This window comes from Tachypleus tridentatus, chromosome 8 (assembly GCF_004210375.1).
Source record: "Tachypleus tridentatus isolate NWPU-2018 chromosome 8, ASM421037v1, whole genome shotgun sequence".
Taxonomy (NCBI): domain Eukaryota; kingdom Metazoa; phylum Arthropoda; class Merostomata; order Xiphosura; family Limulidae; genus Tachypleus; species Tachypleus tridentatus.
The window spans coordinates 118,039,478-118,065,039 of record NC_134832.1 but is presented as its reverse complement, the minus strand read 5'-3'; the positions used below and the strand labels follow the sequence as shown (position 1 = coordinate 118,065,039).

The 25,562-nt window shown below is 34.1% G+C and overlaps 1 protein-coding gene across 2 annotated transcripts in view; it reads right to left on the bottom strand.

Annotated features, from left to right (window-relative positions):
• Nucleotides 1-23,890, bottom strand: part of LOC143223306 (3',5'-cyclic-AMP phosphodiesterase, isoforms N/G-like) — a 188,591-nt gene extending 164,701 nt beyond the window's left edge. The window contains exon 1 of one of the 2 annotated variants that reach the window (XM_076451130.1): nt 23,769-23,890. In XM_076451130.1, the coding sequence (XP_076307245.1) occupies nt 23,769-23,875 (107 nt within the window). In that variant the 5' untranslated portion in view covers nt 23,876-23,890. Of the gene's footprint in view, nt 1-10,392; nt 10,651-23,768 lie in introns of those variants that run through there. The other variant, XM_076451128.1, reaches the window with a different exon arrangement.
• Between the last annotated feature and the right edge of the window lie 1,672 nt (nt 23,891-25,562).

Below are 25,562 nucleotides of genomic sequence, written 5' to 3'. Positions count from 1 at the left end.
TGTTTCGAAATTTAAAAAGTGGAGGAAGGGTTTCCTTTATAGTTCACAGAAAAACAAATGGTTAAAGTATTTTATTGTATATTCAGAAGTGAAATAAACAGAAGTGAACAATACAATATGTTTTTAATATACTTTTAGCCACATTTCAGTGGACTTGCAAAACATTCAAAGACCAACATTTATTCCAAATAAGAACAGCTGATTACAGTATTCACCGTACGGAAACCTAAATTAACTTCGGTGTGTGAATAGTGTGATAACATTGCGTCTAATTCACAATTCGATATTATACAGTGGACAAACTGCTTAATTATTTTATAAATATACTTGTGTATGTTACAGATATTTTTCATTTTTTCAAGAAAGATAAAATTGAATATAGAAGCTGTGACATAGAGGCATAATGCATTAAGGTTCTATGTCGTAGATTCTCTATCAGTTGTGTGTTCAACAATACGCCATGTTTTTTTCAGCTTTGCATTGATAACTTCATAAACATTATCTTTGATGCAAAAATAAACAAACAGACACACCTAAGCTGTGTGGCTAAATCTCAGTAGGATGTAGCACTTTGTTTTATATAAACTTAACTCATAATGTTTAGATCATTTTATCCCTTTGTTACTTATGGCCGATGACTTACCAGTTGGCCATTTTAAGATGAATGAAAACTATTCGTAGGTTTTAATGTTAAGTCCGTTACTTACCATTAATAGCCTAAAATATTTTAGGTATTTGAATAACAAGTGAATATATCGTCATTCACATGTTATTTCTTCTATTCACTAAAATGACAAATTTTAGTAAAAGAAAAAATCACTGATAACTTACCAGGTGGTCATTCCGCTAAATAATAATGAATAATTAATAGTAACATTATAGTCACCTGTTATTTTAATACCTAAAACATCTTGGGTTATAACTGGAGAATAAAAAAAATACAGTAATACTAACGTATTGTTTACATTACACCAATTTAAGAGGCCTAACTACATTTCAATGGTTCTCTCTCCCTTGTGCTAGGGCCCGTAATGTCCAGGTAGTCAGGGAGTTCGACTCGCAATCTGAGGGTCGTGCGTTCAAACCCCCATCTCACCAAATATGTTCGTCCTTTCAGCCGTGGAGACGTTCTATTTTAATGTAACAGCCAGTCACACTATTCATCAGTAAAAGAGCAGCCCAAGATTTGGCGGTGGGTGATAATGACTAGTTACCTTCCCTCTAGTTTTACACTGCTAAATTAGGGACGGCTAGCGCAGATAGCCCTCGGGTAGCTTTGTGTGAAATTCTAAAAACAAACAAACAAAGAAACGACAGACCCCTTTTGCAATATAAACTTTACTTTTGGTACACTTATGTCCCATTGGAAAATGTCACAAAGAAGTTAGCGTTCTGTTCTTCCGTTCCCTTTCAGCCATTGGGCCCTTATATAGTCCTAGGTGTTATTACTACAGTAAAACCTGTTCAAGCCGGAAATATCAAACTTTTGCAGCATTATCTTAAGATTTCTTTTATAAATGGTCCTCTATATGGCGGAACCTGCGTAACGGGAACGGAAAACTAGCTTTCATCTACCTCATCTATCAACAAGTAGGATTAGAACCTGGGTAAGGCGGAAAAAATGTTTTTGATTAAATATTAATTTCTTATTTAATTAATAATTTCTTTAAATATTAATAAATTCTTGTTTAATTAATAATTTCTTTAAATCCTAATAAATTCTTGTTTAATTAATAATTTGTTTAAATAATAATAAATTCTTGTTTAATTAATAATTTCTTTAAATATTAATAAATTCTTGTTTAATTAATAATTTGTTTAAATGTTAATATATTCTTCTTTCACTAATAATTTGTTTAAATATTAATAAATTCTCGGACATTTTGTTACAGCAAGTATTGGTTAAATATATTCTGTTCTTTTTTCAGCCATCTTTATTCCGGAGGTTGCTATTCGAAAGAATGATTGACTGTACTTTTGGTTGAATTTGCTGATGAAAAACTAGAGAAACCATGGCTAATAGGTAAGAGTGAAAATCCGTGCCATTTCAAAAATTTAAGGAAGAATCAACTTCCTGTAGGATTGGAAAGCAAATAACAAAGCGTGTATGATAAGTGCTATATTCGAGGATTTGTAAAAAACATTTAAACAAAAGAATGGAACAAGAAAATAGGAATATTCTACTTTTCCTATATAATGCAACTTGTCAAACAAATGTTCAACTTTTAAATATTCGTTTAGTCTTTCTGCTTCCATGTACAATATCAGTTCTACAGCCACTAGATAATGGAATTATACAGTGTATAAAATTGAAATACAGAAAATTGATGCTTCAGTATATTACTGCAAACATGGACGACTGTAAGAGAGCATCTGAAACGGCCACGAAAATTGACGTGTTAGATGTAATTGCATTTTTAAGTCTCAATCAAATGCGTAAAAGATGAATGCGTAATAAAGTGCTTCCAAAACTGTGGATTTATTCTTGATAATGGCGGAGATTGTGGAGAAATTGTTTGTTATGACGATTCTAGTGAAATCTAAACTCTGATTGAGAATATTGATACAGATGATTCTGTAAACGCCGAAAGGTGTGCGAACGTTTACAAGGATGTTTTAACAGAAACTGATGAAACTGATTAAAAAATCTATAATATATACGAAAAATAGTAACAGTGTAAGAGATTCAGAAGATGAACAAAATGGAAAAGATAGTGAGGAAATAGAAATACTTACTTCATCGCAAGTATTAATTTATATTAATGCAATCAAATTGTACGCAAAAATGAAGGGGGAAAATGAGCTTCATGAAAAGGACATAGAATTGGCGTTCTCTTTTAACCGCATGAGAAAGCCCATTAAAAAAATGAAACAGTTGAAATTGGACACTTTCTTCAAATAAATTTGATTAAAATTTTGTGTACTTATGTATATTTTGAATGTCTATTTTTCTTATTCTAATAAATATAGCATAAACAGTATAATAACTTTATTCACAAACATCTTACTTCCCTTGAGTAAAGAAAGTATAACGTTTGCTAAAAATTTACATATAATTAAGGAAGTGCATGTTCACTGTCTAAGCCGGAAAACCTGCTTCACCCGGAAATTTTACTCTGTCCCTGCGATTCCGCCTTAAACAGGTTTTACTGTTCGCCTCTTATGTGTGGGTATTTGAGTATTTTAATTTTTGAATACCCAGGAGGGTCAGGTGCACGAGACCTCTTCCTCCATCCCTAACTTTCATGTCGTCTACTCGTTGGAATGTGTTGTTGGGTAGACTTTGGGCCAGAGTATTTCAAAGTATTGTATATTGATCTATGCCAGATTTTGAATGTACCCTTTGAGCACTCTGGGGAGGGAGTCACATAGGGAAGTAGGCAGTCGTATATGGTTTCCCTATGTCACTTCATTATACGTCACTATAATGTTTGCAAGAATTATTCTTGGTTACCATTTGCTATAACCACAAATAAATTCCGGGTCTTCTGGATGAACATGATAATATAAGTTGAATATTGTAAGCAACCTAGACGACACTTTGAGAACTTTTTAACAAAGCTGCTAAAATCGCTCATTCACAGAGTGATACTAGAAAAATCCTTATGTCTTTTTCAGCAAGATCTGTTCTCTTCTAATACAGAAGAACTAATTAGTTGAACGTAAAGTGGCATCTTATCCAAACTCACGAGTGTGTCTGCAGCGATGAGTCGAGACATTGCAACATCGTGTAACCTCTCAAGCATCACAAAGAGGGTGTCTCTGGATGCCATACTGATAGGTCTACAAGATAAAGCTTTTAAAAAATTAAAATCTTTTTATGAGACTTGGCATACAAGTGAAAAAAAATCTAATATATGAGAGATGTTAAAAGAACGTTTGTCATGAGCTATGTTAGTTGTTGAACAAATCCTTCGCCAAATTTTGTTATTCACGAAAAAATTAAAGAAATGGTTATATGGTTACTCAACATCTAGAGGTGTGACAATAAAACATATCGTCAAACAGCAAAATTCGATTTGTACACTTTATGTACATTTTATTGAATTAAAAAAATAAAACACTTCTCTTTGGTATGTATTTATTCTGTTAATATGTTAAAATATGCACTGAGATTTTGTATGTTCACCAGAGAGATGGCGTTTTTAAGTTGTGTTTCTGTTATTATGATTTCCAGTCTATCTTCAAAACAAAAAACGTATAATTTAGAAGAATGAAAAAAATAAATTAATGAGAATAAGCGAGAATATACAAAAGAAAATTCATAAGAAAATTAATACACACATAAAATCAACAATAATCTATTTTATAAGAAATAACGTCAACAGAAATTGGTATAATTGTATTACAAGCGGTAATTTTTATGTTTTGAAAACAAAATTTATCAGTATTAATTATACAAACGAGTATATAACACTAACGAGACCCAAAATAACATTAAAATATAAAGAATTATTTCAAAATAAATAAAAAATTAAGAAGGACAGATAACGAAAAATAAAACCAGTTTATCGCTTCTGTGGGATTTAGGTTTTATTCTTGGCTTCAAAATTCTTATCTCTGCCAAAATAAATAAGTTCTAGGATTATTTATTTGAAAGGACAGTTGCCAACCTGCGCTTAGTAAGGCCACGTATGAAAACAAGGTATGTGGTCTTATATTTAAGAAGAAATATAAGAATTTAATTTAATCGAAAAGAGGATAGCAAGTAAAAGGGAATTTAAACATTTACGTATTTAATATCACCTAAGAGATGTCATTTTTAATAACTTGTCAAGTTTAAATCTGGTTTCGACAATTACGGTGGGAAGTTTGTATGCTTGTTTTTTGAATCTCGCGCAAAGCTACTCGAAAGCTACCTGCACTAACCGTCCCTAATTTAGCAGTGTAAGACTAAAGGGAAGGCAGCTAGTCATCACCACCCACCGCCAACGCTTGGGCTACTCTTTTACCAACGAATAGTGGGATTGACCGTCACATTATAACGCCCCCACAACTGAAAGGGCGAACATGTTTGTTGCGACCGGGATTCGAACCCGCGACCCTCGGATTACGAATCAAACGCCTTAACACGCTTGACCATGTCGGGCCTGCAAAGTAAATGTCTTTGCCGTGATCAGGATTCGAACATGGGTTATTGCAACCACAACGCAATATCCTAACCACTTGACGATCACGGGATACGGTGGGAAGACACAAATAAACCGTTGTGTAGATTTCTGCTTAGCAATGAAGAAAGTCGTAATAATACTTTATTTTTTCCTTAACTGAAATGTCATATTCTTTGACTGAAAACACGGAGTTTAATCCTGGACGGACCCTCACAGATCTAACATCCAGAACCTGTTTTTGATTTTTAAAATCTAAAGACAAAAACAAACAAACAATGACGAAATGCCTAGGTTACATTACAAATTACATTAGGTGTACGTAATTAACTTCATTAGTCTCCCTATATCTCCAAACGAAATAATAGACTCAATAGCGTTTTAACTGCTATTTTCCAACAAGGACTGTTCAAACCTTTTCCCATAGAGAGGAATGAGGTAGGCCAGACAAAACATTAAAGTGACATACATACTGCTGTATTTAGAAAGTAAACCACCTATAACAGTGGGTTATATATATGTATATGTTACTCTCAAAAGGAGAATAGACTTTTGGATTTTTCATTAAGATCGTGTTCCCCAGTGACATAGCGGTATGTCTGCAGACTTTTAACGCTAAAACTGGGTTTTGATACCCGTGGTGGGCATAGTACAGGAAGCCCATTGTGCTTAATTTAAAAAAAAAACAGACGTTGAATGCGGGGACTATAGGAGAAACGAGGGCATATTTTTGGGTTACTTTAGCCTCGACAAGCTTCTCTCTTTTTACTGTCGCTCCTACCTTTCAAAATTAAAAATTCCCCTTCCAGTCCTTCGATATAGAAGCAACGCCTTTTCAACGAAAAATTAAGCACTGTGCATATAGCTTGTAAGGTAATATATTAAATACGAAAAAAAAACTAAAATTACTTCTGAACTATCTTGCGCTTTGCTGTTATTTATGTAAAGGTTAGAGAGTAGCTTTAATGGACTCTCTAGTGGAAATAAATCATTCACATGGCAGTTTTCTTACTAGTATCTTTTTTCTTCAATAATGACTTGTAACAAGTTTTGTCCGTTCTCTTTGAGAAACTTTAGACTGAAATGTATTGTTGCATAGATTTAAAATAATCTAAGATCAGGCTTACATAAATACTTTGGTTAAACTTAGAAGCATATTTTAAAAAAGCTATATTGGCAATGTTTCTAAAAATAATTAAGAATTTAAAGCTTGTAACGTTGACCGAGATTACTAATGGTTAATATACTTAATTTTTTGAACTGAAACATTGAGATTGAATCTACACTGGTTGCGCTTTTTATACTCTTCTGGCATAAACATCTCTCTTCCCTAGAGAAACCATATGCAGCATCCCTTGAGTCAATCGTAATGGAACTAATGATATGAATATTTGTTTACATCTTTTGAAAGACGCGTGTTCGGAAACTTAATCTTTATCCACTAGTTCTCGAAACATGTTTAAACATACAGTATAGAAGGTGTACCGCATTCTTACATAAACGTGTAGTATCATTTTTAGAGTCAATATTTTTCTTTTCTAAAGAAAATATCTCAAAATGGTTAGATCGTTTTTTGTTTCTAACGCCAGTCTTCATTAAGAAGGTATCCTGATGTCATGCACAACTCGAAAGTTGATTTTAACATTCTTATTACTTGACATTTATGGAGTTTTCATTAGTTGTGTAAAAATTTGCCTTAAAAATCACTGTTGGGGCTCTTTAAAGACATATTTTCTAAACTATTTATGCACCATATTACTCGTGAGCCCATGACTTTAATATACTAATACGGGAAGTGAAATAAGTTACAACTGCCACGTCGCAAAAATTACAATTACTCGTTTATTCACAGATAGAAAATGTCTATTTGTATGTTTTGATAAACAAAGATAATATTGGTAATGAGAAATCTGTATAGATCGATTATTTTAAAAACAAAATATAAATATAACATACGTGTTTTATAAACCTAGAACGTAGAACTACCGGCAGTGAACCCCGTTCACTTTTTAAGGGCATTTTTCTGAACTAGTGACACACCAAATTGCCTATAATTCTATGACTTAATTGGATACAGGATCCCTAATGAGTCACATAAAACAATAGTAAATACAAATACATTTTTACAGTCAATATTTATAATCAGTTCCACAGATTACTACTAGGACTACTAAACCCTCCACTTCCATATATTTTAAGTTTAAAATGAGTAAGTTCACTCAGTTGTTTGAAGATCAATCTTCGCTGTCAGTGTTGTGACAGTTATAAACATGCAACATGTGAATCTCACTGATAGCAAACAGCGTTATAAACACAAATTAGGACAGACAGGCAACCTATACAAAATGAGTAATCAAAGTATTGTCAAATTAAGACGGAAAAAGCACAAAAAACATGAATAATTATATTTTATCAAACTAGAGAAAATGAACAATCATACATTATGAAATTATAGTACACAATAAGTATAAAACAACCACTTTAATATTATCAATTCAGAGCAACCAGTCAATAAAAATTGAACACTTATAACATCAAAGCCCAGCATAGGTTAGCGCAAATAGCCCTTGTATAGCTTTGCGCGAAAATTCAAAACAAACAATATAACATTAAATCATAGCAGACAATCATTACAAAACGAGCAATTACATCGTGTCCAAGTCTTTCTCTCTCTCTCTCTTGGGATCTGAGTGATATTATGTACCATTCGTTTGTTTTTGAATTTCGCGCAAAGCTACAAGAGGGCTATCTGCACTAGTCGTCCCTAATTTAGCAGTGCAAGACTATATAAAAGGCAGGTAGTCATCACTACCCACCACCAACTCTTGAGCTACTCTTTTACCAACGAATAGTTGGATTGATCGTTACAATATAACGCCCCTTCCCGACTGAAAGGGCGAGCATGTTTGGTGTGACGAGGATTCGAACCCGTCCTCAGATAACGAGTCGAGCACCCTAATCACCTGGCCATGCTGGGCCGTCGCGCATTCTACATCAGATATTGCTCATTAACAACAATATATATTCATTTTTTTATTATGGTGATTTAGAAATAATATTTACATACCTCAAATATTTATTTTGAAAAACGATATGGAACACGAAAATCACAGAAAAAGGTTACGATTAGTGAATATTTTAAAATGTTATCCGTTTCAACGCCAGCTGGCGTTGCATTAGAATTCGATAGATTTACTGATGTGCTGCTTCACAATGTGGGAAGCATAGGATGAATATAAAACAGTATTTTTGCACAACACAGGTTAAAGATCTTTAGTGTAATAATTAAGAGTAATGTGAAATCAAACATTACATCTAAGCGATTTTTAATCATAAGTGTTAGACCTTGTGGCTGATATATTAGTCAGAGTAATTTAATGCTATGATTGGTTTCATTCGTTAAATGTTGCATAAATAGTCCAGTTCTTTTTTTCAATAATTAATATATATAATTTTAATTGTGTATCACTCAAGTATGTTATTAGAGTAAATTTTTCATGCTATAGGATTTATTCATAAAAATAGTTATCATATTAGTTTCGTTTACGATACTTAAATTCACTAAATATAGTAAAGTTATATCTGAACTCAAGAAACTTAATATGAATGTTCGTAAGATAATCATATATTAGTGTGGAGACGGTAGAACTTGAAATTATATGTTAAACACACACATCTACTGCGAATCATAGCCAATGCTCACAGGAATACTACGCTATCAATGACTTTTTTTGTTTCGAAACATTTTGTGCGACACATTTGATGACGTTTGTCTCCGATACGCTATTCATTTGATATTGTTACAAACGCCATTCACTCGTAGCTATCAAGTCAGCTGATTTCAGTCTTTTTTCATATTGTAAAAAAAAAGAAAAGTCAAATTTCAGTGACTCTCTTTGTTCTTCAAGAAATATCCTGAAATCGCTATGACCTTTCGTAAATCCACAAATAATGGGGTCTTTTCTACATGACACTTCTTACACGTGCACAACTTTATAATGTTTTCCAAGGTCTGTAGTAACAGTTTACTTATTGAACACCTTCCTTCTACATGCAGGTAGCTTGTTACAATTTGTCGATTTGGAAGTATGTATCACGCTTTATAAGTTAACCCTTCTGGAAAGTTGATTTTGTTTCTCAGCATGTAGCTACATAATAGACTATCTACACTTTTTTTCACCGCGGGAAATCGAACCTACGATATTTAATATTGGTAGTACAGTAATTTACCACTGGCCTACCGTGGTCATTTCGAAGAGTTACATAACAGAAACTTTACTAACGAGGTTTTCTTATTCTGCAATTACAAAAGCATATCAGGCGAGACATTTTAACTTCTGGAAGCAATGGATATCTGTATCGTTGACCTGTGTTGGTATTCTACGACCAGCTAACACGTTTATATAGAAATCAGTGAAGAATGTTTAAAAACTTGCCTTCTAAAGAACTACATAGTGGTCCATTGCAGCTAATGTAGGAACCTCCCTTAGAACTGTATGCAAAATATTAGACAAGAATTTAGGACCTTAAAAACTGGCACCCGAGCTTTAAACTGTCGAAAGGTGTACCAACGCCATCTAGCGTATAACAAAATAATAGAATAATGTTGTCATATTGAATAAAACACATGCGAACTTAGGTGTCTGGAAAAATCTGCCCACTTGTTTAAAACATGTCTAAGAAGTGTTCTTATGGGATTTGAAGTTGTTGTACGTTGCAGCTTTAATGGAAGATAAACGTTCGGAGAATCTGGAAAAATGTAAGATACAAGTAGATGCAGGTATATTACAAAGATCTCTCAAGGATTTCTGTGTCTTTGTGTTATAAAAAAAAAGGTCGTTGGTTGATGGACTTTGAGATGCACGTAAAGAGAAGGGGATAACATTAACCTCAGTATATTGTGCAAAAGCCTTTCTGCACTGAAAATTGAACTGCCAAGGAACAGTCCAGAAGGAGAAACAATCGTGGTTGGATCAAGTGTTTTATTGGTCCTGGGCTTTTCACCTTATGGAAGCCTTTTCGAGACAGAATCTTTAAGCGCAATACATTTATAGTCATAGCTTGAGGACCCTAATTAGTGTGAAACCCTGAGTTTCAGCCTGGTAAGCCCATGCCTTAATCCGAAGTTGGCGCCAATACATCAGTGTTGGAAAATGGACTGTAAAGAGTAGATACTCAAACTTGCATTGTTACCATACTGTGAACACCTTTTGTATATGCACTTTAACCATTATAATGATTTATGTACTGGATATACCTTCTTAACTGATTAATTTAAACTTACCCACACATCCATGAGTGACGACGACGAGGGAGGAACCTGCCAGTGGGTGTGCGAAAAAAATCATAGTTTTGATTATAAGGTATCTTTGGCTCCTCCACGTCTGGTGGATGAAGTTTTATCATTGGGACACCCTGTGGCACATTATTGTCTGCCATGGTTAAACCACAGGTAGCTTTCTTACAGCTTGAGATGATGTGAGTAAATGCACATACCAGGTTGTTATGGAAAGTACGTAACGAATCTTGCTTATACTTTTAAGCTGTGGACGCTATTCTAACAATATAACAGCCTGGTAAGGAGATTGCGAGGTTTGGCAAGGGGCCGGAAAGATTCCCACACTTCAAGACAAGCAGTGGAGCGTTTGTTGTGGCGCGTAGCCAAACGCTGGTAAATATTATATGTCAGTAATCGTAGGGTTTTTCGGTATGTAACTCACGTAAATCTTTGCTGAAGAGCCAACGACTTTAGACAGGATATAATTAGGCTTAGAATCCTAGATTAGGCTTGATTCTGCTGTGGTCACACCTGATAGTACAAAGTGTACATTGTGTAAAGGGGCGCCGGTAACACTAAAAATTCCGTGAGACAAAAAACACAGAAATTTAATGTCTTTCGTTAGGATAGTAAGTGTTGGAATTTAGCATGTGTATATGTGTGTGTGTATATATATATATGTGTGTGTGTGTGTGTGTGTATGTGTGTGTGTATAAACGACATCAACTTCTTTGCTGATAAGTTTTTTTTTGTATTAACTGTAAGCCTTTAATAGATTGCTGTTAATGGTTGGCTCTGTCGCAGAGCTATGAATTTCGGAGCTGGCGAGCCAGTTTCGAACACGTACGATATCACAAAACATTCCACAGACATTAAGTTTTACATGCATGACAACCAGTCGTTTATGGTGGGAAGCAGAATTCGGCTGGCGAGCTCTTTTTCTCTCTCGTCATTAGTTAAAATTAGAGAGAGCGACAGATAACTTTAGTAGCTATGTCACAAATACAAAATGCAAACTCTTACATAATTATAGTCCTTTTTGTTTTATTTCAAAAAATGAGAAACTGCTAACAAGTTCACAGACATACATGTTTAAAATGATTTACCTTTTAGTTGATCATTTGTCAGTAAAGGTTTACAATTGGTTAGTAGATTCATGAAACGTTTCTTTAAAAAAAATCAAAGATTGTTAGGGTAATAATTTAACCTAAACCTTAAAACTTGTTTTTGTGGTTCTCTAGTGGTTAAGTAAGAAGTCTGAAGGTTTATAACGCTTAAAGTGGAATTGCGATACACAGAGTGAGTAGAGCACAGACACCCCATTAAGTAGTTTCTCGCTTAGCAATAAGAATGTTGCTGTTATGAGTTGCCATCTAGCGAAGTTTTTAAACACTAGCTCTCACTCTCCTATAACGAGAGATTCGCAAAATGCGTGATTAAAAATTATTTGTTAAACACTTTTGTAGTTTATCGGTTTGTGTACGAAAAAAAAAAAAGTTAAATATAAAGAAGCCATTGAAGAAATTCTTCCTTTAAGGCAATAATATAAAAATCACTTTAATGTGTGCTAGAACCCATTTATTTAGGACTTAGCTTAAAATGAATTTCATGAAACCATCATTTCTATATTTGTTCCCAGGTTGTATCCCAATTCGAAAAAAATACATCCACAGTACTGACATTTAAACATTTTGGATAGAAATTCCTTTTCAAGATCGTTCAAAGTACAATAATGTTTCACATGAATCATTCTCCCCCTTCCTCAGTGGCACAAAGGAATATCGGCAGACTTACAACGCTAGAAACAGGGTTTCAATACCCGTGATAGGCAGAACACCGATAGTTGATTGTGTACCTTTGTGTTTAACTCCAAACAAATCCTTTTTGGTGTAAAGTGAACACAAAAGAAAGCAACAAGACTCATTCCGCTTTCAAAGAAGCAACTGAACAGTGGGCAGGATAATTCCTATATATACGTACCGTGAACAGTAGGCAGGATAATTGCTACATATATGTACCGTGAACAGCGGACCGGATAATTCCTATATATACGTACTTCGAACAGTGGGCAGGATAATTCCTATATATACGTACCTCGAACAGTGGGCAGGATAATTCCTATATATACGTACCTCGAACAGTGGGCAGGATAATACTCATATGTACTTACCGTGAACAATAGGCAGGATAATTCCCATATATACGTACCGTGAACAGCGGGCAGGATAATTCCTATATATACGTACCTCGAACAGTGAGCAGGATAATTTCCATATATACATACCGTGAACAGCGGACAGAATAATTCCCATATATACGTACTGTGAACAGCGGACAGAATAATTCCCATATATACGTACTGCGAACAGCGGGCAGGATAATTCCTATGTATACGTACCGTGAACAGCGGACAGGATAATTCCTATATATACGTACCGTGAACATTTCTTCTATTCTCATTTATCACTAACACCACGTGTATTAGTGGTTTGTAACAATCAATGTTGAACATTATTTAACAATCAACATATAACAGGAAATTTTAAAGGTTATCTAGCTATCTGTCTCTTCACCATCTACATCTCTCCATTTATTTTGCTAAATAAGTGAAATCCAAGAAATGGATAGGTTACATTATTTTATTACGTGTTCGTGTGCCTTAGGTTTCAGGTTAGCACCAGTAATATTTTACATGGTTAAGAATTCTGTCTGAATATTAGAGTTGACATGAGCGAGATTTATGTTATGGTCAAACTACCTCATAACGGTTACTTTCTTTCGAAACTTTGCTAGTCATCACGTCCAAGACAATAGACGTTTGTTGTTCAGTTTTTGTTTTGACTAAATACAACTACAGATAATTTATTAATACTTAACTGTTATACCTCAGTGACACAGCGGAATGTCTGTGGATTTACAATGCAAGAAACAAGATTTCGATACCCGTGGTGGGCAGAACACATATAGCCCTTTGTGTAGTTTTGTGCTCAACTACAAACAAACAAAACCGAATTGTTGTTTTTCTAGTAAATTTCTGTATAGGAAGAACAGCAAACAAATTATTTCTATTCTGATATTTTAACAAAAATTATTATGTCTGTTAGTAATGATTTATAACTACCAAACTACGGGATTTACTTCAGTCATTCTTATTTTGATTGCTATTGTTATTTGAATGTACCTTCACTGGCAGAAGTCTGCTACCTATTTGTTAAATTCTTCCTCTGTTGGATTTAGAATATTTGTGTTAGAGACGAAGGGAACACTAAAAAAAAGAAAAAGATACTTCCAGAGTCAATATTTACTTATCTAATATAATTCATTTTATTTTTATAAGTTACTAAAAATGTTTATAATTAAAAATTGTGTAACTTATACCACAGATAGTTCAGTACATTGCATCAAAACGATTTCGAATGTGAAAGTTATCAAGTCACGTGACTATCGTGGTGGAACGGTGTGTATCAAAACTACATCGTAACGCTGTTTGGGGTTTCGTAGGTAGTGTGATGTCACCGAAAATTAGTTACTTTTGTAATGAATATGTAACAGCTTTTTTCATCCTCAATATATTCATACATTTAGATCGTTAAGAGGTGTTTTTATGAAGGATTTAAAACTTCCGAGACATATACATCTATTCTATGCTTTGTACTTAATGTTATTGGGAAAAAAGTGTGGATCATCTTGGGCCATCAAAAACATCCAGAAAGAAACCAGCAAAAAGTCCTACCCTAGCTGTGTAAGCAGTAAGTGTCTTGTAACAGATGAGGATCCAAGAACACAAAAGTCAGTAGCGAAAGACGTTTACACGTCCCTGGCAAAAACTTGTAACATAATCAAGAAAAATCTTCGTATGGAAAAGCAATCTAAATTGTTTCTTTGACTTATTTGTTCAACCGCCGCATAGCTCAAACAGTTAGAGAATGAAATGAGTATTCGTGCTATACCATATGAAGAAATATCAGCCAAGACGTCGCATGCAGTGCCTATGGATTTGTTGGTAATCAGAGTATTGAAATTGGTGCTGAGAAACAGAAAATCTTTTCCACTAAATCATTATAGAAAGCACGCAGGGAGAATAGGTGTGGGTTACACATGACATGCTTACGATGAAGCCATATGCATTAGAAACTATTTTGCAGTGCTATTGTTACGATGCACGGTCGTCAGATAGCGTATGACCAGATGTGACGACATGGATTTTAAAAATCTGATGAAGCTCCAAAATGGTTTTCAATGTGACGAACTAACTCTTCTGTATTATTGAGATTTTTAGTTTAAAAATAGTTTTTTTTTTTTAATTATCGAAAACTGTTTGATAGCAACATTGTCGTTCATGTAGAAAATAATATGACATGAACTGTTTTATTAATTACGTTTTCTTTTAAGACTTTCCTTCTATTAGAAAGCGAGTTATTTGTAGTTGTAAATATTGTAAAATAAATTGGTTGTTTTATTAATGAAGTTATTTTTTCAGCAAAAAGAAAATGTAATAAAAGATTATTGAATAACAATGTTTTTGCTTGTTCTTTTTCAAATTAACAACGTATATTTTACTTCTATCAGTTCGAAATTAAGGGCAGTTAGTGCCTGTGTAACTCTGCATGAAAACTCGAAACAAATCATGTATAATGAAACAATAACGGCAGTAAAAGTACTATAAGACGTAAATCTCATTTTTTGTACCACTAAGCTTTGGACAGGTCTCCTTATACAGGAAATTTTGTACAAAAAATTAAGGTTTTATTCCACAAATCTAAACCACTCTATGATTGATAATTACTGACAACTAAACCACTCCATGATTGATAATTACTGACAACTAAACCACTTCATGATTGATAATTACTGACAACTAAACCACTCCATGGTTGATAATTACTGACAACTTAACCACTCTATGGTTGATAATTACTGACAACTAAACCACTTCATGATTGATAATTACTGACAACTAAACCACTTCATGATTGATAATTACTGACAACTAAACTACTCCATGGTTGATAATTACTGACAACAACTCTTAGACTTTAATCACTGTTGATTTCAGGACGATATTCTAATATTCGTCTTGAATTATATTATTGACTTTTTCTTATTCACTGCTATTAATGTAATGTTTCAATTACCACAACGATGAGAGTTTGCACTAAGATGTGTTGAACGTGATTTCAATGTTACTCCCTCTGAAGTCAAGCATGAATTACGTTCTTAAGAAAATTACACAATTCTTCTACCGAATTAATCCTTTCACATGATACAAACATTCTTTTGTGTCAGGAGGTGGGCTAAAATCAGCTTTCGTCATAATTTCGCCATTACACGGAGGTCTTCGGAGCTTTCATTAAGCAATCTTAATAAACCCCGATCTCAAAACAAACTAAGCTATTTACTTTAAATTAACACTTCTGCTTTGCATAATGCGATATTCATGTATTCTTACATGACGCTGAATAACTGATTACGATCCAATGAATCTCAGTTCTCTGGGTGATATAACTGAGTAAAGTATACTCAACAAACTTTCCAAAAGGTTCTCCTCTTCACTCTATCTCTAAAACTGATCACAGCAAAACACAAAAGAAGGCAAAATCACTGATATTTATACTGTATTCCCAATAATACGTTGCTCAATGTTTTTAATATGAGTAATAAAATAACAAGCTCGTAATTTCTTCATAACTGCGGCCAGACATACGTCTCTCAATATGTATCCATTATAGTTCATGTATGCATCCTATGGGTGTGAGTGGTCTTGTGGTTTTGGAGTTTATTGTTGGTCATTCAGAGATATGATAGTGTTATAATCTTTTTCTCAATAAAATATTTTCAATTTAAATATTTTCTCAACCCATACCAGCCGTTTCTACAGATATATTTTTCTCTACAAGTGGGTTTTCTCGTCATCACGGATTGTTATAATCTTTGCCAGAAGGCAAAGTTCTAGGTGCTGAAGTAATATGATTATCTTCTGGTAATCTTGAATGACACAGTTATAGTGATTGAAGTAGTTATTGATCTAAGTAACAGAAGTATAGGGACTGGCGCAGATCTCGGATTAAATTTCTGCACATTTGCTGATAAAAGGAGATTTTTTTTTCTTACTGTTAAGTTTCTTAAATGTTCTCGTAAATAATGCTTTCTGTTTCAAGCTTCCAATGAAAATATCACTTTTAGAATAAATATACCATCACTATTAGTTCCTTGCATGTTTGACTGATGACAACAACTTCGGTAGCATTTTGTACTTCATTTAGAACAACACCAGTTCATGTATAACTGTTTTAACACTTGACATGTTCTTTTTAATGTTCTTGGATAATTTCAGCATATCCTTCGCAACCTCTTTATAATTGTCTTAATACATGGAATTTCTTCTTTAGTTTGGTTTGGTTTGGTTTTGGAATTTCGCACAAAGCTACTCGAGGGCTATCTGTGCTAGCCGTCCCTAATTTAGCAGCGTAAGACTAGAGGGAAGGCAGCTAGTCATCACCACCCACCGCCAACTCTTGGGCTACTCTTTTACCAACGAATAGTGGGAGTGACCGTCACATTATAACGCCCCCACGGCTGGGAGGGCGAGCATGTTTGTCGCGACCCTCAGATTACGAAGCGCACGCCTTAACGCGCTAGGCCATGCCAGGCCCTGTTTCTTCTTTAAGGTGATTACTACATTTATTATATCCTCCACACCTTCTATAAAATTTTATTGACACTTGGCAGTTTTTCTCTTAAGATAGTATGCTTACGTTCAGTTTATCCTCCACAACTTTGTATATATACTTACGTTAATATTTGTTAGATTTTCTTTAAGCTCATGGTTAGCCTTTTAATTTTTTTTCTGTCGAACTTTTCGGCTACTTTTTTTAATTTTGGTCTCATTCTTAAATTTTCCAATTACACTCTTCAACTTTCGTTTCCCTGTCTTTACCGTACTTTTGAAATCTTTCAAAAGTATTCTAAACATGAATTTGGGCTCTATGATAATTTTGCACATTATAATGTTCTGAGTCTTTTATTACGTGAGGCCCAGCAAGGCCTGCGGTTAAGGCACTCGACCCGTAATTCGAGGGCCGCAGGCTCGAATCCCCGTCGCACCAAACATGTTCGCTCTTTCAGCCATGGGTGTGTTATAATGTGATGGTCAATCCCATTATTCGTTGGTAAAAGAATAGCCCAAGTGTTGGCGGTGGATAGTGATGACTAGCTGCCTTTCCTATAGTCTTACACTGCTAAATTAGGCACGGCTAGCACAGATAACCCTCGTGTAGCTTTGCGCGAAATTCAAAACGAACTAAATCAAATCTTATTACATTCACAATCCGTGGGGTGCACTACTCCATAACAAAACGGAATATTGAGCAAGCATTACACAACCTAAATATACAATACACTAAAGTAAACAGAATAATCTCCAAGGTCACCAACAAATCAAGTAAAAGTTGACATGGAACAAAATTACGACACCTTGGAATTAATAACCAATGGTATCATTCTTTGGTACCAAAAATTCCAAGTTGAACGGCTAAAAACACCAACATTTGTAATTACACAGTGTTACAATTACCAAAGATATAGACACGTTTCAGCGGCATGTCTAGCAACACTGAGGTGCTGCGGGTGTGGCGGTGAACACCACATACTTGCATGTAAAAAAGAACAAGATACACCAAATTGCTGCAACTGTGGAGAAACACATACAGCAAATTATAAATGGTGAGACAAATATAAAAGATAAAACAACGTATTTATGAAATAAAAACAATTAAAACCAATACAAAACAATAATCTAACATAATAGTACAACAAACAAGCACAATTACAGGACCAACTTCACATGCACAAAAGCTGAAAGAAAACATTACACAACCTAAATCACTTACAAAGGAACAACAAAATTCAACCAGAACAGTAAACAATTTACAAGAACTTAACAAAAACACAGATATAACAATCTTACAGTAAAAGAAAACACAAACGATGAAACAAGTCTAATTGTAAATATAATTAAAAACGTTCTTACAGAGTTCATTACAGAACTTACAAAACCAACCCAGTTTAAAAATAGCATAGATCTCTTCATAAACATCACTAAAAAATACATAACACTATACATACCTCAACTAATCACAACAATCACAGGATACATGCTAAAAACATAAATTCATAGTTCTAAGCATCAACATCCAAGGTGCACTTACTTCCAAGAAACACGAGATCGAAGACATAATAAAAGATACTAACCCTGATATTTTTATTCTAAGTGAAACCCTAATTTCTTCCAAGAATAGATTCAAAATATGTAACTATACGTCACTAAGAAAAGATAGAACAAATAATCAAGACACCAACAGAAGAATTATGTTATTATACAAAAAAAAAAAAAACACTTTTCCGTTACTAAAATCAAAATGAACAGTAATAACAAAAATATAATGGTTGATATCCTCTTAGAAAACCATTCTATAATGACAGTATCAGGTATTTATTGTTCACCAACTTAGTGCAAAGACATACATTTCATCCACAACATCTTTTCCCACAACCAAAATACAATTGTAATAGGTGATCTGAAGAGCAAACATAAGAAATTTGGATGCAGATCCACAAACTCAAATGGCAGACACCTAATACAATTCATAGATGATAATAACATAACCCTTATGAACGATAGTACACCTACGCTTACTGCCTATGCGACAAATTCAAATGATATCCTAGACATCTACTCACCTCTTTTAATGTTATACAAAAGCTAATAAATTTTAATGTTGGGAAAGATTTTGACAGCCATCATCTTCCAATATGGTGTGTCTTCAATCTCACCCCCCCCCCATAAAGATAAAATCTATAGACAACACAAATTTGATTACAAAAAGCAAATTGGCAGGAATTTCAAAAAGTATTAAACAACATACTGCTAGATAAAATTGAGCATAGAGCCAATAATGAATCTGAGATTGATTGTTACAGTCAAATAATCATGGAGTGCCTACTAAAAGCAGCTACAGACACTGTACCAAAACAACAACATACAACCACAAACAACGCATGAAAACCAACCAAACAACTATTAACAATGATAAAACAACGAAAACAATTAAAAAGACAGTTCATGGCAACAAGAGAACAAGAAATAAAAACACAAATTAACAACAAGAGAAATAAAATTAGAGCGGAAATTAAACAGCTAAAACAAGAAAAATGGGACAACTTCTGCTCACAACAAAATGAACAAATCGACTCTAGAAAGTTCTGGCTACACCTAAAAAGATTCACAAATGAACCCACTACAAGAAAATACCCAACACTAGAACATAACAACACCTCAGCGCAAACCAACAAAGAACAAGCAAAAGCCTTCAGACATCAACTACAAAACACATTTAAAACACATAATGACCCAGACACGAACAACTATTACTGCAACAAAGTAAACAATCATGTAACAAATAACATAGAATTACACAAATCACATTTTCCAGTCAGTATTGTGAACAGTAACACTAATAATACATATGACTATAATATTCTACTGTTCACCAAAAAAATCACACTAACTGAACTCAAAAAAGCAATCAAAAATTCAAAACATAATCACCAGGAAATGATGGCAGACAAACAATTCTTCTAAAAAAAGGCACTCCAAAATTATTTGACCACCTATTAGCTATCTTTAATTTATCTTTCTTCTCTGGATACATTCCAGTTTCTTGGAAGTAAGATAATATATTAATGTTCCATAAAGAAGGTAAACCAGCCATTAAGCCAAATATATATCGACCGATCAGCCTGACCAGCTGTGTAGGCACAATTCTTGAACGAATAATAAGTAATAGACTCTCCATATTTTTGGAGATTAATTCGAAATTACCAGAAGAGCAAAACGGATTTAGAAAATATAGACAAACAACAGATCATTTAATTAGATTAACTGAAACAAAAATTAATACCTTTAATAAAAAAGAATGCACTGTCGCTTGCTTCCTCGATATCGAGAAAGCATTCGACACTGTATAGCACAATGGTCTTCGGTTCCGTATGAATGAAGTGGGACTACCGCGAGGAATTATTCGCTGGTTATCTAACTTTTTGGAAAATAAAAAATGTAGAATAAACATAGAGGGAACTTTATCGGAGTTCTTCACCCCAGAAGGTGGTGTTTCTCAAGGAGGGGTGGTTAGTCCTATTCTCTTCATCATGTATGTGAATAATATACCACTGAAAGACCCAAATCATGGATACTCGTCACAGTTCGCTGATGATGTAGCAATTTGGAAAAGTGCCCCAACACCAGAAATTGCAACCACTAATATACAACCTCAACTAAACAGATTAAATGAATACTGCCAAAAATATAGAATTAAAATAAACACAGCAAAGACACAATTAGTGATATTTTCAAAATGAACGAAACATCAAAAAGTACAACCCAAGATTTAATGAACGGAGAGCTTCTCCAAACTGCTACATCTGCAAAATTTTTAGGACTAACATACGATTCTATACTTACTTGGATAAAACATATAAATAACAAAAAAACTAAAATTTGGCGAAGAATAAACTATGCTAGAAGCATAACTGGTAAATATTATGGAACAACACCTGAAAACATCATTAAAATGTACAAAACATATATAAGACCAGTAATAGACTATGCAGCTTCTGCATGGATTAAGGTAAGTGAAAAACAACTGAAAACCAAACTACAAAAATTACAAAATACATTAATTACAACAGCATACACAGTACCCAAAACCACTTCCTCAAAGTTCATGCACAAACATTCTAATACACAAACAATACCAGACAGACTTCTACATAATACAATAAAATATTTTGATAAAAATTTGAGAAAAAACGAGCTGTTTGCGAACTAGACAGGTATTGCATATATGATGAAGAGAGTCCTAAACACCTCTCCCCGATAAACTTATACATTAGATCATTAAGTTAAAATTAAGTAAAAAAAACGTGCTAAAATAAAGCCCCCCGCTAGTACAGCGGTATGTCTCCAAATTTACAACGCTAAAATCAGGCGTTCGATTCCCCTCGGTGGGCTGAGTAGATAGCACGATGTGGCTTTGCTATAAGAAAAGACAAAGACACGCTAAAATAAAACAGGCCACCTACGTTCTAAACTTGTAAAAAAAATAACAACTGAAAGAACAATATACATGAACATTTCCCTGAATAGTTATGCACATTACTATGGCCCTCATGTATTTACTTTAAATATATTAATAAGTCCACTCAAACAATGTAAAGGAAAGAGGAAGAGGTCTAGTGTACCTGACCCTCCCGGGTATACAAATTTATATACCCAAACACCTAGAGAGAGAGAGAGATTACATTCACAGAAACTCACTGAGAAAAAATGCGCGATGTTTGCTTTATTGTAGATAATATAAAAGACATGATTCTATCCCCGCAAAGGAAGAAAATGAGCTCGTTCTTGTGTGGCTAAACAGCAGTTTATCGACTAACTTTTTACTTTGAATTATGATTGACTCACAACAACATTCTAAAACATACACTTGTGTATTGTAATCTCATTCATTATTGTATTACTAAATGCCTCTTAGTAGCCGTCCTTTTAAAACTTTTGAACTAGAATACAAAGAATATTAAAGTATCATGTTTGAAGGAACGTTTGAGGGCTACCTTCGAATTTGTTCTATTGTAGGAAAGCACAAAGCTACATGAAGGGCTATCACAAAGCTACATGAAGGGCTATCACAAAGCTACATGAAGGGCTATCACAAAGCTACGTGAAGGGCTATCACAAAGCTACATGAAGGGCTATCACAAAGCTACGTGAAGGGCTATCACAAAGCTACATGAAGGGCTATCACAAAGCTACGTGAAGGGCTATCACAAAGCTACGTGAAGGGCTATCACAAAGCTACGTGAAGGGCTATCTGTACTTTACTAATCACGAAACCTTGTTTTAATCGCTAATAAGCTTTCAGACTTTTCTCTGAGCCGCTAGGGACTACCTGTTTTTTGTTACTCTTGTAACAATTATCACTGCACTGGTTATGTAAAATAACTCCATCGTCTTCTTCAAGAAACGACATATAAGACCATAATAACATATTATTCCAGCTTACAAGTATCACCATAAACACGTATGTCTAAATTCAATCAAATGCTACATGTAAATACGTCATCAGAGTTACATAGATAGCATTAACAGCTGTAAGAATTTTTGTTTCATTTCATTGTTTCTTTAAACTTTATTATCAAGGTGCATAGCGCTTGCGCTATTTAAGAGATCCCACTTCGCAAACACAACCGAGGGGGAGACAATTCAGAAAGCAACGAAAATTTCCAATTCGTCATTCGTGACGTATTTCCGCATAGTTTTGGGTCGATTTTAACCACAGTTCATAACTACCACAATCATTTCTGGAATATTGGATGAAAGAACTTTAATACGTACTGGACTATGTTTACAACTACATAAAGTGTAAAGAAGCGACCTACTTTTTCATCTTTCACTACATGTATATAACAACCAATTAGAGTCACGATACAGTACTATTCATATATATCATCCAATCACAGTAAAATATGCAAAACTATTTGTTCTTTTTTCTTTCTATTATGTTCTCTCTACCTCTTTTACCATGAAATTTACCATGATGCCATCAAGTAGACAATTTTTATTAAAATCAAAACGTTTCCCACTGAGACAGCGGTAAGTCTTGGTATTTACAATGCTAAAACCGAGAGTTCTATCCCTCTCGGTGAACACAGTAGATAACTCACGTGGCGTTATTATTTGAGAATCATACAGTGAAAAGGTTACTTTTACAAAGTTCTTAAGAATCGCCAATTTCCTTAATAATTACGAACTAGTGGTAACATTCTAAGAAAACAACGTTTTATGCACTTTATTTGTTATATTGCCACAAACTAGACATGCGTTTGTGTATTAACGTGTGTATTTTATTCACGAACAGAGAATGCTTGTAAACATTTAAGAAACCATTGTTACATTGTTGAAATCTTTACATAAAACGAATCACAAAGCATGCTTCAAATGTTTCAAAGTTCTACGCCTTTTTATACTACAGTTATTTTTTTAAATATATTTTTGAGTCCTACGAAAGTAAATAACCCTAAGTGTTGTTAAGTGCAAAGCTACACAATGGACTATCTATGCTGTGCTCACCACGAGTATCGAAACTCAGTTTTTAGCGTTATAAGCCTTTAGCCTTATCGCTGAGCCTCTGGGGTAAGGATGGAAGAGCTCTGAAACATCTGTTATGAAAGAAATGCCATCTTGTTATGATTTATAAGATTTTTTTTTTTTAGAAACTGATTATAAACTATTTAGATGATGAAAATATTTTTACATTAATACTTACGGTAGAACGTTGGCTAGTGTATGCCGGCGACACCGTTGTAACTGAAACATTTTATCCCTTGAGCTAAGTTTTCTTAAGGCTGTGGGTCTAGCCACAGGACCGGACATCGTGATGTATAAACACTTTGGTCACTACGTGAAAAATATAACTTTAGTTTCAAGAACAAATTAACAGGTATTTCTCGGGAGCTCCAAAATTGGTTTGGTGATTTAGTTTTCTACATAACATTCAGAAATGTTCAGTCTTGAAGCTTGCATCACTTGTGAAGTACAGCTAGTTATGATTTATAACTCCCACCTTTCAGGTTTTATTTCACGTGTTTTCAAATCTAAAATATGGAGCAAAAACTGTTTTATGAGCTATACAACAATATAATACAAAACGTATATGATAACAATGCAAAACATGGATAATACATTCTTTGTTCTTTCTTATCTTTGACAACCGATTATGCTTAACAGTAAAGTTTTATTTGACCATTGATTCTGTTTAACAGTGAAGTTCTATTCGACAACTGATTCTGTTTAACTGTAAATTTCTATTTGACAACTGATTCTCTTTAACTGTAAAGTTCTATTTGACAACTGATTCAGTTTTACACTGAAACTTTATTTGACAACTGTTCCTGGGTAACAATGAATATATTTCTATTTGATAACTGATTCTGTTTTGCCTTGGCTAAATTATGTTTGCCAACTGAGATAGATAAAACTAATTCGTTCTTAAGGTAAGTTTATAGGGGAAGGGGAGGAATGTTATTCACATGAAATATGTTAAATTGAGTGTCCTGTTTGGTAAGCTGGTGAGTAGATGACGTTTTGAGATCTATTTCTGTGTGCATATATTCGGTCTATATTATTCTGCATCAATTTGTTTAAATACTACAGATCTGTTGAAGATGACACACAAACTGATCGTAATGTCGTTCAACCAGCAGCCCATTCAACTGAGTGTTACCAACTATATTTTTACCTTGTAACCTTCCGCAAGGTTACTCTACCTATTTCAATAACAATAGAATTTGCGTTTCGATTCACTAGCGCACACAATTACTAAAACGATCGCTCCAAACATGTTCAAACAACTGAACGAATCTCCAATTCTAGCTGACATACAATTATATATTGATGAACAGCTGTTTTTGGTTTGATTGTCGATAAGCTCAAATTTACACAATAGGCTATCTATATTGTACCAATCACAAGTATCGAAGCTCGATTTTGAGAGTGATAAGCTCTTAGATTTACTGCTCAACCACCAGGTGGCAGAAAAATAGTTAAACTGATAGTCGCCTATCGATTGTTTGTTTTGAATTTCTCGCAAAGCTACACGTGGGCTATCTGCGCTAGCCATCCATAATTTAGCAGTGCAAGACTAGAGGGAAGGCAGCTAGTCATTACCACCCATCATCAACTCTTGGGCTACTCTTTTACGAACGAATAGTGGGATTGACCGTAACATTATAACGTCCCAACGGCTGAAAGGGCGAGCATGTTTGGTGTGATGGGGATTCGAACCCGCGACCCTAGGATTGCGAGTCGGGTGCCTTAACCACCTGGCTATGCCGGACCTTTCCCTATCGTCCGGTGAATATGAATTTAAAAACAAAAAATTTCCACGATTATTGTTTGTTACAGTTTGCCGTAGAAAATAAATGTATCTAAAAAAAAAGCTTTAATAACTTACACAATTTTACGTCTTTACTAAATTAAGCAACTGTTTTTTTGTTTTCAAAGTCAAATCAAATAATACCATCCAAAATTCTTTTAACATGTTTTGTTTTATAAAAATATC